Source organism: Brassica napus, chromosome C4, assembly GCF_020379485.1.
Source record: "Brassica napus cultivar Da-Ae chromosome C4, Da-Ae, whole genome shotgun sequence".
Lineage (NCBI taxonomy): Eukaryota > Viridiplantae > Streptophyta > Magnoliopsida > Brassicales > Brassicaceae > Brassica > Brassica napus.
Genome location: NC_063447.1, coordinates 10913500 through 10927854, shown reverse-complemented (window position 1 = coordinate 10927854; position 14355 = coordinate 10913500). Strand labels below are relative to the sequence as shown.

Sequence of the window (14355 nt, the reverse complement as noted above, 5' to 3'; positions counted from 1 at the left end):
AAAAAAAACATAAGTTTAACTAATCTAAACATAAAACATAAAACATCAACTATAAACACTAAATCATCAACTCTAAACCCTAAACCATGAAACCTTCAAATCTAAACCCTAAAACATCAAATGTAAACCCTAAACCCTAAATCGAAACTTAAAACATCAACTCTAAACCCTAAAACCTGAAACATCAATTCTAAATCCTAAACCCCGAAACATCAACTCTAAACCCTAAACCTTCAAATCTAAACCCTAAAACATAAACTCTAAACTCTAAACGTAAACCCTAAACCCTAAACCCTATATTTTTCTGAAATTCGAACCCTAAACCCTAAACCTTTAAATCTAAACCCTAAAACATCAACTCTAAACCCTAAACGTAAACCCTAAATTCTAAAACCCTAAACCTTCAAATCTAAACCCTAAAACATCAACTCTAGGGTTTTAGGGTTTAGGGTTTACGTTTAGGGTTTAGAATTGAAGGTTTAGGGTTTAGAGTTTAGAGTTGATATTTTAGGGTTTAGGGTTTAGAGTTGTAGTTTAGGGTTTAGGGTTTAAAGTTGATGGTTTAGGGTTTAGAGTTGATGTTTTGGGGTTTAGGGTTTATAGTTGATGTTTCAGGGTTTTAGGGTTTATGTTTTGGGTTTAGAGTTGAAGGTTTAGGGTTTATGGTTTAGAGTTGTTGTTTTAGGGTTAGGATTAATTTTTTAGGCTTTAGGGTGTAGAGTTTACTTTTTAGGGTTTATGATTGATAGTTTAGGGTTTTGTGTCGATGGTTTAGGGTTTAGAGTTGAAGTTTAGGGTTTAGAGTTTAGAGTTGATGTTTCAGGGTTTAGGGTTCATATTTCAAAAAAAAATAGGGTTTAAGATTGATGGTTTAGAATTCGTATTTCAAAAAAAGGTAGGGTTTAGGGTTTAGAGATTAGGGTTTAGGATCATACAATTTGAACAAATTGACTAGTGAACAGAGCCTCTATTATAGAGTGGTCTTATCTATCCTGAAACTTGTCACTGTAAAAATCAAAATTTTGATTTTAAGAATTTGTCACCGATCAATAGTGTGATATTGTTAAAACTAATAAAATGTCTTCAAAACAATATACTACTAATTAAAAGATTCCAAGTTAAATAAAAATTAATTAGAGGGATAGTACTAATTAAAAAGAGTAAGAAGTATACGATTAGATTCAGGTTACCTTGAATTTATGGAGTCTTGAAAAGTCAAAAAACGATGGCTTCACGTAAGTTTAGACAAACATAGTCATATGTCACTGCAAACGTCACCTTTCTTTTTCTTTTGGAGCCTCCTTTTCCTTTAGCTTTACAAACAGAGTACAATTTCTTAATTTTTGACAAACTGGGAAGACTAACCAGTCAGTGTCAGCATTCAATCATATTGTTTATCGGTTTAAAATCAAGTTTTGAGTCATATTTGTAAATTCTTCTTATTTTAATCTTACGGAATAGAAAATATCTGATACATGTCAGAAGTTTTATAGCATTTTGGATAAGCTTAATACATGCTCGAAGAAGAGAATCAGAGAATGTTGATTGTTATGGTTAATGGTCTAATGACTACCTAATGATAATTTAGTAGTTTAAATAGTAAAATAACCAAAATGTTAATACTAAAAATAAGCTAAAGAAAAAGATTAAGTAATATTGGTTAACTTGTGCGATGAGAAAAGGATTCAAAAGCATTTGAAATTTTGGTGATCAGTTTTCCAGAAAAGCCAAAATTATATTTAGAACTTTAGAGTGCATGTTTCCTTTGTTGATGTTTTTTAAAAAATTGCTATGTAGCAATAGTATTTTATTATTATTATTTAAAATGTTGCGGCATTTTATTTTAACCACGCTTTTATTTGTTATAATTGTTCGGATTCTACACTAATTTAGCTATTTTTTACAATGGTTTCTAACATTCAATGGAACGTTAACTGCATTTACAAGTTAGCGAGACATCAACCTTGAGAACAAAGCGAAACATGAATAGTACATCTATAAAATAGTTTGCATTTTACTAATTTATAATACGTTTATTAAATGCCGATTTAAAGAGTACATATGTTGGCAAATGTCATACTCCACATGAATTCCCTCCCGGACCACCATAATTGAAAAAAAAACCTAGATGATTACGATGGAATGGTTTTACCTTACCAATTCTTAACCCATAACATTTCTCACTATCTAACAAATTCTCTACAGGAAAAGAATTCATTTTACGCTGCTCATAGTTGGAATTCAAGACTTCAATATTTGAAAAAAGTCCTGAATCTAGACGGCCTCCATTTGGAAAATTACCATTACCCATGGGAGGGCTTGAACCAGAATGTGAAGCCTGAACCACACCACCAACTCCAACCATATTTGCACCATTTTCTAAAAGGTTAAATAATTCTTTTGGCCAGTAACCAATATCTTCATCAGGTATATTTTGCATAAGTTGTGTCATCCACCAGTTTCCTGTATTTATATCCTTTTCGAATATTAAGAGACAAGACAAATTCATATATCAGTTAAAAAAATGTACGGGTCTAGAGATTCATAGTCAAATATATCAATCACTAATTTTCTTATAAAACTGATTATAAATATTAACCTGATGAATGAAATATCGAAACCAGCCAGGGACCCCTGGCTTAAGATCAATGGGCCTGACAATTGGAATCACCTTTGATACTTGAACAAACCCTGAACATGCGGTATTGTAACATCCTTTCCCATCCTTACCCTTTTAAATAATATTTAATACTATACTTGTTACTATTTGATCAATGGTTTCATCAAACACTAATTTGTTTGTAGCCACATACCTTCCAAAATCCAAATGCCCAAACACGTTGGTCGCCATATAGACCTGGATTTATCTATCAACAAGGAATTGTAATACTGTATTTACATAACAAATGGATTAAGGAATGTACTTATAAAATATAAAACCTACAATCCAACCCGCTGAGATATAATTGACTTGGTTTCCCGATCCACTGCCTATATATATTTGACCATACGAGACTTGATCCTTTCCCACGTTTAGCGCATTTGCACTAAACCAAGCTTGTACACCCCGAAATGGGCCAATGGATGATCTTACTCCAGCAATCTATCAAAAGCATGTTACATTATTAGTAACTCTTTTTGGGCAAAACATTAATGATTTTTTTTTTGCAACACAAACATTAATGATTTAATACTAGATATATTATATATTTACATAAAAATATTAAATCTATCGTATTAAGAAAATTGAGATGAGTGCTTACATGCGTTCCAGGGCTATCGGCTGATAACGGATGAAAATGTTCCTCAGCAAACACTTGCGAATTTGTGACATATTCTTTTGTATTTCTCAATATAGGAACAGTTCCATTTGGACATTCTATTTTCCTTTTGTCAGATGTTTCATTTTTGCCAGTTTGCATCTTTAACTCATGTCTTGAAATTGATGATTTCAACTTTTCAAATAAAAATTGTATAATCAATATTTATCATACTAATACAAGTAAAAAACGCAGCAGATGGAATTCTGAGGCGATGCACCTGAATTTTGTGGGTTTTTAGAAAAGGATGCTCGAGCCCTGGTTGCTTGTAAATATCTATGCAATCATATGTTACGTTTTCACTTATCTGTCAAGGACAAAAAAAAAAAAGGGGTTATATGTTACATGACATTCTAAATAATAGAAGAAACGGTGGATCTCAGAGTTGTGTTTTAAGCTAACCTTGAATGATCTGAGAGGCAGTGTACTTTGATTGGAATGAAGTATAGCTGTTGAAAACAGAAGAGATAACAGATTCACAAAAAGCACCATCCTAATTCTAGCTGACATTTTATTTGTTTTGTGTCTCAAAATTGAAAACACTCTATAATTTATATACACATATTATCACTGACTGGTGATCGGTGAAGGTCAGTCTAATATCTTGAAACGTTACGAAGTATTAAATGTGGAATCAATTAGCGGTTATTCAAAATGAAATTACATTCTTAGAAGCATGTCAACTTTAATTTTCGTATCGTATCGTATCGTATCTTTTTAGAAATTCCTTTACTGATTCTTGTTAGAGTAATAATGACCCAGAAATATTACCGGAATCAATGTAATAAATTCCTTTATAAATTGAATCAATTTGACATCTTAAATGCTATCGTAAACGTAAAAAAATCTATAATTTTAGTCAAAATAATTTAAAGTTAATCTTTGACCAGACTTTATACACAAAATAGTTTAGTTTTTTATTTTCTTTTGCTTTCTTTCCCCATACGGAGAAATCAGAGTAATCTCAGATTCAATCCGCTTAGCTTCCTCAAATTCTCAGATTTGATCTCTAGCCACCGTCGAATGAAGCCTCACCACCACACTCCTTTTGACACCGTCGCTCGTTACCACTACCAGCAGCAGCAGCTCATCTCTCTCTCCCTGCATCACGCTGCAATCTGGTTCAGTTAAAGTCTTTTTGCTTAGACAACAATCAAGTGAAACATGTAGAGCAATTGAAACGTGGTTTTGCAGATATCGCTGACGACGTCTACGAGATTCTCCATGGTTTGAAATTTATTTCTTCTCTGTGTTGTTGATAAAGTTTTCTTCTTTATGTTTAGTTGTGTTGATCCATGTTTGAATGGTTTGTACTTTCTTTCTTATCTGTGTTGTTGAATTGCTTGTTGATACAAAAGTTTTGTTCTTTTTGGGTTTCTGTGTCCACAAAGGAGATGGTACTGTCTCTGCTTGTCTCTATTTTTGTTCAGTTGTGTTGATGTGTTAGTGGTTTGTATCTATATGTAGGAAGGGTATGGGCCGGTCACAATATATTGAGGGTTTGATATACCAAGGATAAGAGAAGGGTTTGCAGAGATTGGACGTGATCCACCAGAGCCAAAAGGCACCATTGACTCGTTGGTGTTTCTTACTCAAAAGATTGGGAGGAGAGCTGGTGATATGAACTTGGTTTTATTCTGCAACCTCAAAGAACAAGCTTGTGATTGTGATGTTGTGTGTAACATAACAATGGTGTAAATGTATGTAGATGGTATTGCTGCACATTGAAGACTGTCCTGATAAAGAGCCTCTTCGCCATGGGTTCTATGCAGGCTCCACTATGGCCACAAGGATAACAATACCAAATTTCATCACCAAGTTTATCTGTTATATTTTGCAATGAGTTTATTATTTGCAATTTGGTTTTCGGTGTCCCAAGAATACTAACTATGATAATGATACCCATTTACAGATTTTATTTATTTATCAGAACATGTCTATGTAAGGAATATTTATTTAACTATGATAATTGCCAAAAATACCATTTTCAAATTCCAAGTTTTAAGTTTGGGTAATATCTGTCTATTAGACGGATCCTGGAAAGCTTCTAAACGCTTTAGTGGATGTGGATGGGTCTGGATGGATAGTAGGGAGAACATACAACTTATGGGAACACGGAACTTCACTCGATGTGAATCAGCGTTGCATTCGGAGGTAGAAGCGCTGCGATGGGCGATGGAGAATATGCTTCAACACTCGCCGTGCCAGAGCTTTGGAACAGACTGCAAGGAGCTGATTGCAATGTTAAATGACCCCAGGAGTGGCCAAGCTTTGCGACAGAACTGGAGAAGATAAAGACGTTGAAGATTTGTTTTCCGGACTTCAAAATCAACCATGTGCCAAGAGTGCGCAATCAGCTATCTGATTTTTTAGCTAAGACTGCTAGAAACTTTCGTAGGGAGTTACTTTTCATTGGTTGTTCTATTCCGGTCTGGTTATCCAGACCACCTCAAGCTTGAGTAATAGAATGGCCGTTTGACGTCAAAAAAAAAAAAAAAAAAAGTACCAATTTTCATGTTTACACTAATCAATTTTACTCTCATTTTTAATGAATGATAAAAAACATTTATAGCCATTGAATTAACTTTGACAAAAAAAAACATAAGTTTAACTAATCTAAACATAAAACATCAACTATAAACCCTAAATCACCAATTCTAAACCCTAAACTATGAAACCTTCAAATCTAAACCTTAAAACATCAAATGTAAACCCTAAACCTTAAATCGAAACTTAAAACATCAACTCTAAACCCTAAACCCCGAAACATCAACTTTAAACCCTAAACCCCGAAACATCAACTCTAAACTCTAAACCTTCAAATCTAAACCCTAAAACATAAACTCTAAACTCTAAACGTAAACCCTAACCCCTATATTTTTCTGAAATTCGAACCCTAAACCCTAAAACCTTAAACCTTCAAATCTAAACCCTAAAACATCAATTCTAAACCCTAAACGTAAACCTTAAATTCTAAAACCCTAAACCTTCAAATCTAAACCCTAAAACATCAACTCTAGGGTTTTAGGGTTTAGGGTTTACGTTTAGGCTTTAGAATTGAAGGTTTAGGGTTTAGAGTTTAGAGTTGATATTTTAGGGTTTAGGGTTTAGAGTTGTAGTTTAGGGTTTAAAGTTGATGGTTTAGGGTTTAGAGTTGATGTTTTGGGGTTTAGGGTTTATAGTTGATGTTTCAGGGTTTTAGGGTTTATGTTTTGGGTTTAGAGTTGAAGGTTTAGGGTTTATGGTTTAGAGTTGTTGTTTTAGGGTTTAGGGTTAATTTTTTAGGCTTTAGGGTGTAGAGTTTACTTTTTAGGGTTTAGGGTTGATAGTTTAGGGTTTAGTGTTGATGGTTTATGGTTTAGAGTTGAAGTTTGGGGTTTAGAGTTGATGTTTAGGGTTTAGGGTTTAGAGTTGATGTTTCGGGGTTTAGGGTTTAGAGTTAATGTTTCAGGGTTTAGGGTTCATATTTCAAAAAAAAATAGGGTTTAGGATTGATGGTTTAGGGTTCGTATTTCAAAAAAAATTAGGGTTTATGATTGATGATTTAGGGTTCGTATTTCCAAAAAAAATAGGGTTTATGATTGATGGTTTAGGATTTAGAGTTGAGTTTAGGGTTTAGAGTTGAGTTTTAGTGTTTAGGGTTTGAATGTGGAAATTGTATAATTAAAAAAAACTATTTTTATTTTTTAGATTTTTTATTTATGTAAATATTTATTTATTATATATATAAATAAGAAGGGCATAATAGTCTTTTGTCACTTAGCGAATAATGTATTTTTGAAAATATGTTTTTAGTGATGGTAAAAATGAAAAGTGGTAACATGAAAGTGATAAAGATGTAATTTCCCCTACAATCTTTTGGTCAAAAACGAAATTTGTGGGTCAAATTAATTTACAAAGTGTTTTGGAATTTCTTTGGTTTTGAAATTTAAATACTTCAAAAATAAAAGAGTTAACTGAGCAAGACAATAAAACACGAATTGGTTTGCTTTAGTAAGAGGAGTAAGGTTGTGAAACAACAACAACAAAGTACTCTAGTAGTGGGATGTGTCATAAACTCTAATAAAAACTCATAAAGTGTCTTGGAATGTAAAAAATTCGTTTTGAAATGAGTTTAGATAACTAGAATGTTAAATATTACTATGTGTCAAATAAAACCTCTAAAACGTGTAAATCATATTTAGCACATATTTAAATCATGTAAAACATATTTAACACATGGCTTAAAATGGATAAACAATATAAGTTTATAAAATTAATTTATATAAATAATTTATTTTAATTTATTTTTAAAATTAATTGATAATGAAATATTAATAAAATAATGCAAATAATACTTAAACATATTTTCATATCTCTTTGTGTTGTTAACAAGTGTTCTAACAATTTACTAAATACTAAAGATTTCATGTCTAATTTGATATCTAAACATAAATATAAAAATGTAATTTCAAAATATATAAAATATCAACTAATTCATTTCTACTTCAGCGACGGGGACGACTCGCGGAGATATCTCCCAGCGCTTCTTGCATCCGTAGACTATAACCCGCCAGATGACAATCAGGACGATCACGGTGATCACACTTCCTATGATTGCCCAGCCTTCTGCGTTGATGCCTCCTGAAACTCTAGGTGAAGTATTAGTACCCTCCATCTAAAAAAAAAAAAAAGTTAGACGAAGAAAATTATTCATGGTTTAGTTTGGTTTAGCTTTATTTCCTATTATAATTACATTTCCTATCTAATTTATAATAATAAAAAACTGGTCCTAGTAACTAATTTTATAAAATTTGATTGTGCCTCATTTGTTTTTAGCTTCTCCTTTAAAAGTATGACAGGTGATTTAATTTGGACTTCAACACAAACTATAGTTCATACGGCTCATGATAATAATAAAAAACTGGTCCTAGTAACTAACTTTATAAAAGACTTTCTCATTTGTTATTAGTTTCTCCTTTAAAATTACGACAAATGATTTAATTTGGACTTCAAAACAAACTATAGTTCATACGGCCCATAATAATAATAGAAAACTGGTCCGAGTAACTAACTTCATAAAATTTGTCTGCGCCTCATTTGTTTTTAGCTTCTCCTTTAAAAATAATACGACAGATGATTATAATTATTTTTAAAAAATTTCGTTTGTTATAATGTTTTCTCAAACTAAATAAAATTTATCCATAAAAATATAAGATACAAAGTTTATATTTATTTTACATAATATAGACTTGATTTATATAAGTTTTTAATAAATAAATAAAATATTTAAGATTTATATAAATTAAAAGTTTTTAGAAACAATGAAAATAAAATGTTATCTATTATTATTATTAACATTGACAAAAAAAAATTTATTATTGTTAACTAGGATAAGACCTGATGAGATTAAAATGACAATTAATATATGCATATATATGTATAATTTTTAACTTACATAAAATAATAATAATTGATTATATTTAACATGCATAATAACTTACCAAAACTATATCTAAACCCCGAGAAATTAACGGTTCGACAGAAATTGTATAGAATCATGGTTGAATTTTGTTAATTTTTTTTTGCCAACTAATTTTGTTAATTTAAAGATCAAAAAATGAAGTCTATCTAATCTATTAATTTAGAACCTTATTTTTTATCTACTATATAAAAGTTGTCATTTAAATTTGAACATATTCATCTCATTTATATTAAACCCTAAATTCATGGACATACCTTATCATTTAAAACATTTAAAAATTATAAATACCTACGCACATTATAAACCTTTTGAATCATTTGTCCAAGATATTGTGGGTTATATCCCATATATATTTTTTGAGAAGCATTGCAACATTTTTTTGTAGCCACGTGTCATCACTAGAATGATTCTTAGAATCCTTAGAGAAATATGTTGGTCCATCTAAATATATAATAAGCTTTTTATTAAACCACAATAAATACATTATTAATGTGTTTCATTATTTCCTTAAATAAGATTACGGAATTGCCTAATGTGGCTAAAGTATATATGACAATTAATGATTTTGAATAATAAAGATTTGATAAAAATAAGTGTGTATTATAATTATATTTGTTTAATTTTAAGCTATTAAAATAAATTAAACAATCATAGTAACCATATAATAAAAATTAAAAAAATATTTATATATTATATTTTGAATTTTTCAAAACGAGTATAAATTACTAAAACTTTTAAAAGTTTCACATTCAAATTTTGTGATCTATGATTTAAAACTTTTGTTATGACATGATACAAATAATTAAAAAAATAATATAAGTTGAAAGTCTCATTTAATAAGTATCAAAAATAAAAGATATATAAATATATGTATCATTTTAAATTAAACTATATGCCATATAAAATACATAAATATCTTAATTTTGAAATTTACTTTGAACATTTTTTTGATAAAAAATTTGAAAAAATATTGACAACTTAACTTTTTAAAATATTATAAATTACTTAACCATTAATACCACAATGAAAATTTTGTTATCACTAATTTAAATTTTTTGCTATAACAGATACAAATGATAAAAAAAATATATGAGCAAAAAAAATCATCTAATAAATATTAATATTAAAATATACCATATATATGTTACTATCATTTAAATTTAATTATATATCATATCAAATAGAAAAAATATTTTTTCGATTTATAAAATGTATTTATATGTTCGCACCAATTTAATTATATAAATAGTAGATAATGACTTTTTTTATTCAATATATATTTATTATTTCAGAATATGTTATAAACATATAAAATATAAAATAATTTATATATATAATGTTTATCCCGTGCAAGACGCGGATCTTAACCTAGTAAAGTATTATTTTCCTTCGTATATGTGGCTTATGCATACGCTTATATAGAAACACTAAAATTCATTTGTAAAACATAATAGATACCAATTATACTTACATTTCTGTGAAATCCTTTCACGTAGAAGTCTATGCTAATACTATGAATTATGTAACCAGTAATACTATCTGAATTCTTAAAACGATATATACAAATTTCAGATGTAAAAGTTTACAATAAAAAGTTATTTGTATATATTGTTTCACCAAGTTTCATCTTTAGAATATTACTTTACACATATACTAATTATTCTAATATATCCAAATTATACAAATATACTATCAAAAATTCATAAATTAAAAAATATATTTACAAACAATTCAAAAAAAAAATCTGTAGGGTGAGTGATCCAAAAAACGATTTAGAGAAAAAAATTGATGTTTTGAACTACATTATAAAGAATATACTACTAAAATTTGATACCCCAACAAAAATATTCTATCAACTAAAATATAGCATATTTTTACTTATTTTTAATCTTAGAACATATTTACGAAAATACTTGTAAGATTTTATTGTTGTAGGAAGGTAATTCTTACTATGTTTAAAAATATATTATAATATGGTTTTTGAATGTCTAAACTCCTTAAAATATGTGTATAAAATTAGGATAATATTACTATGCTGTGACAAAACCTTCTGTGCCTTCTCTAAAGTTCTACTCTAAAACAATAGGTACTCATCTTCAGTATTTTTTTGGATTGGCGGGTTCAGTTTCTGAAACGCTGCGACATCAAAGGAGCATCTCTTATTGCTGAAAGTGTCATTAAAGAGAATCATTTCCAATCTTACATCGCTGCTGGTCATCCCCGTTGGTTAAGACATCTCTACTTACAGCGTTAAGCCTTGCAACTCGTGTATGATTCAATTTGATCCTCCTTTAATGTTTCTCTCTTTGTGATTGTTCTGTATGTCTGGTATATACGTTCTCATATATAATACAAAGTGTTTAAAAATAAAAAAATTAGGATAATCTTAACCACTATGTATCATGGAATCTGCCGAAACATATTTATATAAATCAAAATTTCTTTTAATGATATCCTTTGGGTTTTGATACTGTGAAAAGTAAATAGGTTTAATGTATGGTGTTAAAACTAGACTGATCTACACATCTAATCTGTTAGTTTGTCAATAATCACTTATTTCCATCAAACCAATCCAAAAAAATTGGTCTTTTAACGAACACTATACAATTCAAAAAACAAGAATTTGTTTAGAAACTAAAAATAATTTAAATAACACGATAATACAAGTCCAAGAAAAATGATCATTTTTAATAAAACAGAAAGTTATACATAGAACAACTAACCTTCCTGTAAAGCAAGATTTTTTCACCCGATCCCAACCTGCAATGCAAAGCATCCGTCAATTACTAAGCAAGAAAGAAAGGGAAAAAGATGCAAGAAGTAACCTTTTGTCAAAAAACAAAAAATGCAAGAACTAAGAAGTAAGAGTCTCGAGAGATGACTACTTATATTAAGAAGTACCTTCCTATATTACAACACTGCCCCTATATTATCATTTACTCTTAATTTTTTTTTAGTAATCTATAAAGCATTTCACCAGCACCTAATATAACATAACCGGTAAAACTGAACATCACACAAAACCATTTCATCATATTCAATACTCAATAATTTGAATCAGTGTTCTAAAATGGGTCTATACGTCCGCCTATAATACCATATAAAGCACCGATCTGCAACCTAGGGGTTTCATGAATAATGATTGGAAGCAAAGCATCCATTAAGAAAGGAACATACTTTGAGCATTCTCAGCATTGACTAGAAGCACAACAAAGGCCTTGGAGACTTTCTTCACCTCTTCCACAATGTTAAAGAGCTCGAGATTCACCATAGAATATTGCCCTAGAATGTCCTGCCTGTTAAAAGAATAAATTATCAGACAACTTCTCATATAGACAGACCAGAAATAAAGACAAAACTCCCACACAAACCATTTAGGACTAGTGTTGGGCCTGTATCAACAGCTCCGTCTGTACACAAAAATGAAAAGTGAGTATTTCAGTTAAATCAAAAATAGTTAGTGTTGTTACAGATGCTTAATATAAGAGATCGATCACCTTCACTATGGCAGGATGCTGCTTCCAAGACTTTAGCTTGCTCTTGCTTCATGTTCTTGGGGTCCAAACTTAGCTCACAAGCCGCCTTTGCTGAACAATGAAGATTTTCGAACATTTCATACAAAGAATATGTGTATGAGTTAATAATATACCTTGGGGCCAACGAAGATAATAATATGACATAGTTCCTTACACCGACAATCCAGAGCAATAATATGCCACCGGATGCTCCATCTATGTCAAGGAGAAATTGAGGAAGAGCAATGCCCATTTGAAAGCCCTATATAACATTACAACAATACTTTAGTTTCGATAGGCGTGACCAAGACGAAGGAAAATGCGACATACCTGGATGACCCATACCTTTCAAAGTTTTCACGGGATACTGGGTCAGTCAAAGCCTGGTATGCTTTAGAGATGGACTCCACAAAATATTTGTTGGCCTAAAACTGTGAGGTGAGGTGCAGCCGTAATAATAATTAAAAAAAAAAAAGGGAGGAAGTATCAACGAGAAGAGAAGAAAGCATTTGGACCTGGATGAGGATGGTATTGAATGGACAGCCCTTCTTCTATAAATGTCGGAATCTGAAACTCCACGTTCCAAGCCAAGTATACTAGATAGGTCAAAAAAAAACTTGAGTCTGTTACAAAATAAGAAAGTGGATATTTTGTGTGTTACAAAATTAACGAGTATCAAGAAGGTAAGTAAACCAATCAGGGTCTTGAGATATTAACCTCACGGCTCATGTTCTTAGTGTAATAAATTAAGAAAATCATGACGACCCATAGTAGCACAAGTAGACAAGTTAGAGATCTGCGGCGGAGAAAATATCAACAAGTTAAGAGGAGAGTATCAATATTGAGATGAGTGGAATTAAATTTACGGGATCTCTTATATTTGCCAGAGCGGTCACACCCTTTGTTTCTTGGAGACAGCACGGGTCAACTTGACCAACAGAGTGAAAATGGGAAACAATGTGCTATTCTCTTCTTCTTCGGAGGCCCCCATCCTCTCCTTTTTTTTTTTTTTTTCTTAGTAAAAAACGAGTCCTAATCAGACAGACAGGGATCCAAAAGCTAAACGAAGTTTAATACAGGGCATGGCTGGGTGTGTATTTGCATAAGGCCACTGAAATTAGGGGTTTGAAGCGATCAACCAATTAGACTAGACCAGGAAAGGTTTCGGTTTCGACGGGAACAATTTGAGATGGACACAACAAACCTTCTCACGAAGAAAGCAAAAGGTCTCGGAGAAAGCCTACCAGAAAGAATATCGAATCAGATCGGAGAGGGCCGATCGGCAACAAACGGTGTTCCACTTTCTTTGGTAAACAACGCTTTTACAATTAATATCCCTTTTAAAATAATAACTAGGATAAGACGATTAAGTTATTATTTTTATTATATTTTGGAGAATGAAACAATAGTTTGGCTTCATTTGGATTAGAGGTGTTCAATCCGGATATCGGGTTGGTTTCGGTTCGGTTCGGTTTTTTTTTTGGTATTTCGGTTAGTAAAATATAACTACTATTCTAAATCCATATTTACTTTGACTTTAGTCTTTCACATACTTTTGAAAGATTTCAACTGGACGACTAAATTGATCAGCTAATCTTGTTGCTTTAAATCATTAGTATTTATATATATATATATATATTATTTAGTTTGAATATTTATTAAAAAAAATTCATATGCGTTATATTTTATGATCATTTGTAACTTATTATAACAAAAAAAATAATCTATTGATCACAAAATTTTCAGAGTGAAAATCTTCAAATTTCTAATAATATATAGACGTTTCGAAAAATTCAAAATATAACATATAAGAAATGTTTTTATTATATATTTAATGTGATTTTTTAATATCTTTCAATAATATAAAATTAAAAAAAAGAACTAAGATACCAAAATTGTTATCAAATATTTATTATTCATAATAATTAATTTTCATATATATGTTAATCATATTAGGTAATTTCGTAGCTTCTAATGAAGGAAAGTGCAAAAACAAATTTGGTAGATTATTTATCAATTCGATAGTTAGTTTAATAAAAAATATAATGTAAGTTAA

General features: G+C 30.4%; 1 protein-coding gene and 2 long non-coding RNA genes across 11 annotated transcripts; 1 reads left to right on the top strand and 2 right to left on the bottom strand.

The window, feature by feature from the left end:
- Positions 1-2012: 2012 nt before the first annotated feature.
- On the bottom strand, positions 2013-3947 carry LOC106395821. Its single transcript, XM_013836168.3, has 7 exons — positions 3723-3947; positions 3541-3627; positions 3264-3455; positions 2945-3103; positions 2814-2867; positions 2600-2731; positions 2013-2476 (listed from the first exon to the last, which is right to left on the bottom strand). Exons 1-7 carry the CDS (start codon positions 3828-3830, stop codon positions 2075-2077), a joined length of 1134 nt encoding a protein of 377 aa, XP_013691622.1. The 5' UTR covers positions 3831-3947; the 3' UTR covers positions 2013-2074.
- A 277-nt stretch (positions 3948-4224) lies between these two features.
- LOC106397635 lies at positions 4225-5312 on the top strand. Its single transcript, XR_001279775.3, has 2 exons — positions 4225-4547; positions 4788-5312. It is a non-coding gene; the product is annotated as an uncharacterized LOC106397635 (long non-coding RNA).
- A 6006-nt stretch (positions 5313-11318) lies between these two features.
- On the bottom strand, positions 11319-13716 carry LOC106396445. Of its 9 annotated transcripts, none has more exons than XR_001279485.3 (8): positions 13166-13716; positions 13017-13095; positions 12630-12895; positions 12475-12561; positions 12282-12371; positions 12156-12194; positions 11962-12080; positions 11319-11544 (listed from the first exon to the last, which is right to left on the bottom strand). It is a non-coding gene; the product is annotated as an uncharacterized LOC106396445 (long non-coding RNA). The 9 variants fall into 9 exon arrangements; XR_002657457.2 differs by having other exon boundaries at positions 13198-13716; XR_002657458.2 differs by having other exon boundaries at positions 12645-12730; positions 12815-12895; positions 13017-13713.
- Between the last annotated feature and the right edge of the window lie 639 nt (positions 13717-14355).

What these genes read in the sequence shown, in the direction of transcription:
- LOC106395821 (XM_013836168.3), bottom strand. Translation starts at nt 3,830, where the DNA reads ATGTCAGCTAGAATTAGGATGGTGCTTTTTGTGAATCTGTTATCTCTT. An exon ending in TGCCTCTCAGATCATTCAAG is followed by an intron (nt 3,628 to 3,722) that starts GTTAGCTTAAAA and finishes TGTCCTTGACAG; the next exon opens with ATAAGTGAAAACGTAACATA. An exon ending in GGGCATTTGGATTTTGGAAG is followed by an intron (nt 2,732 to 2,813) that starts GTATGTGGCTAC and finishes ATTATTTAAAAG; the next exon opens with GGTAAGGATGGGAAAGGATG.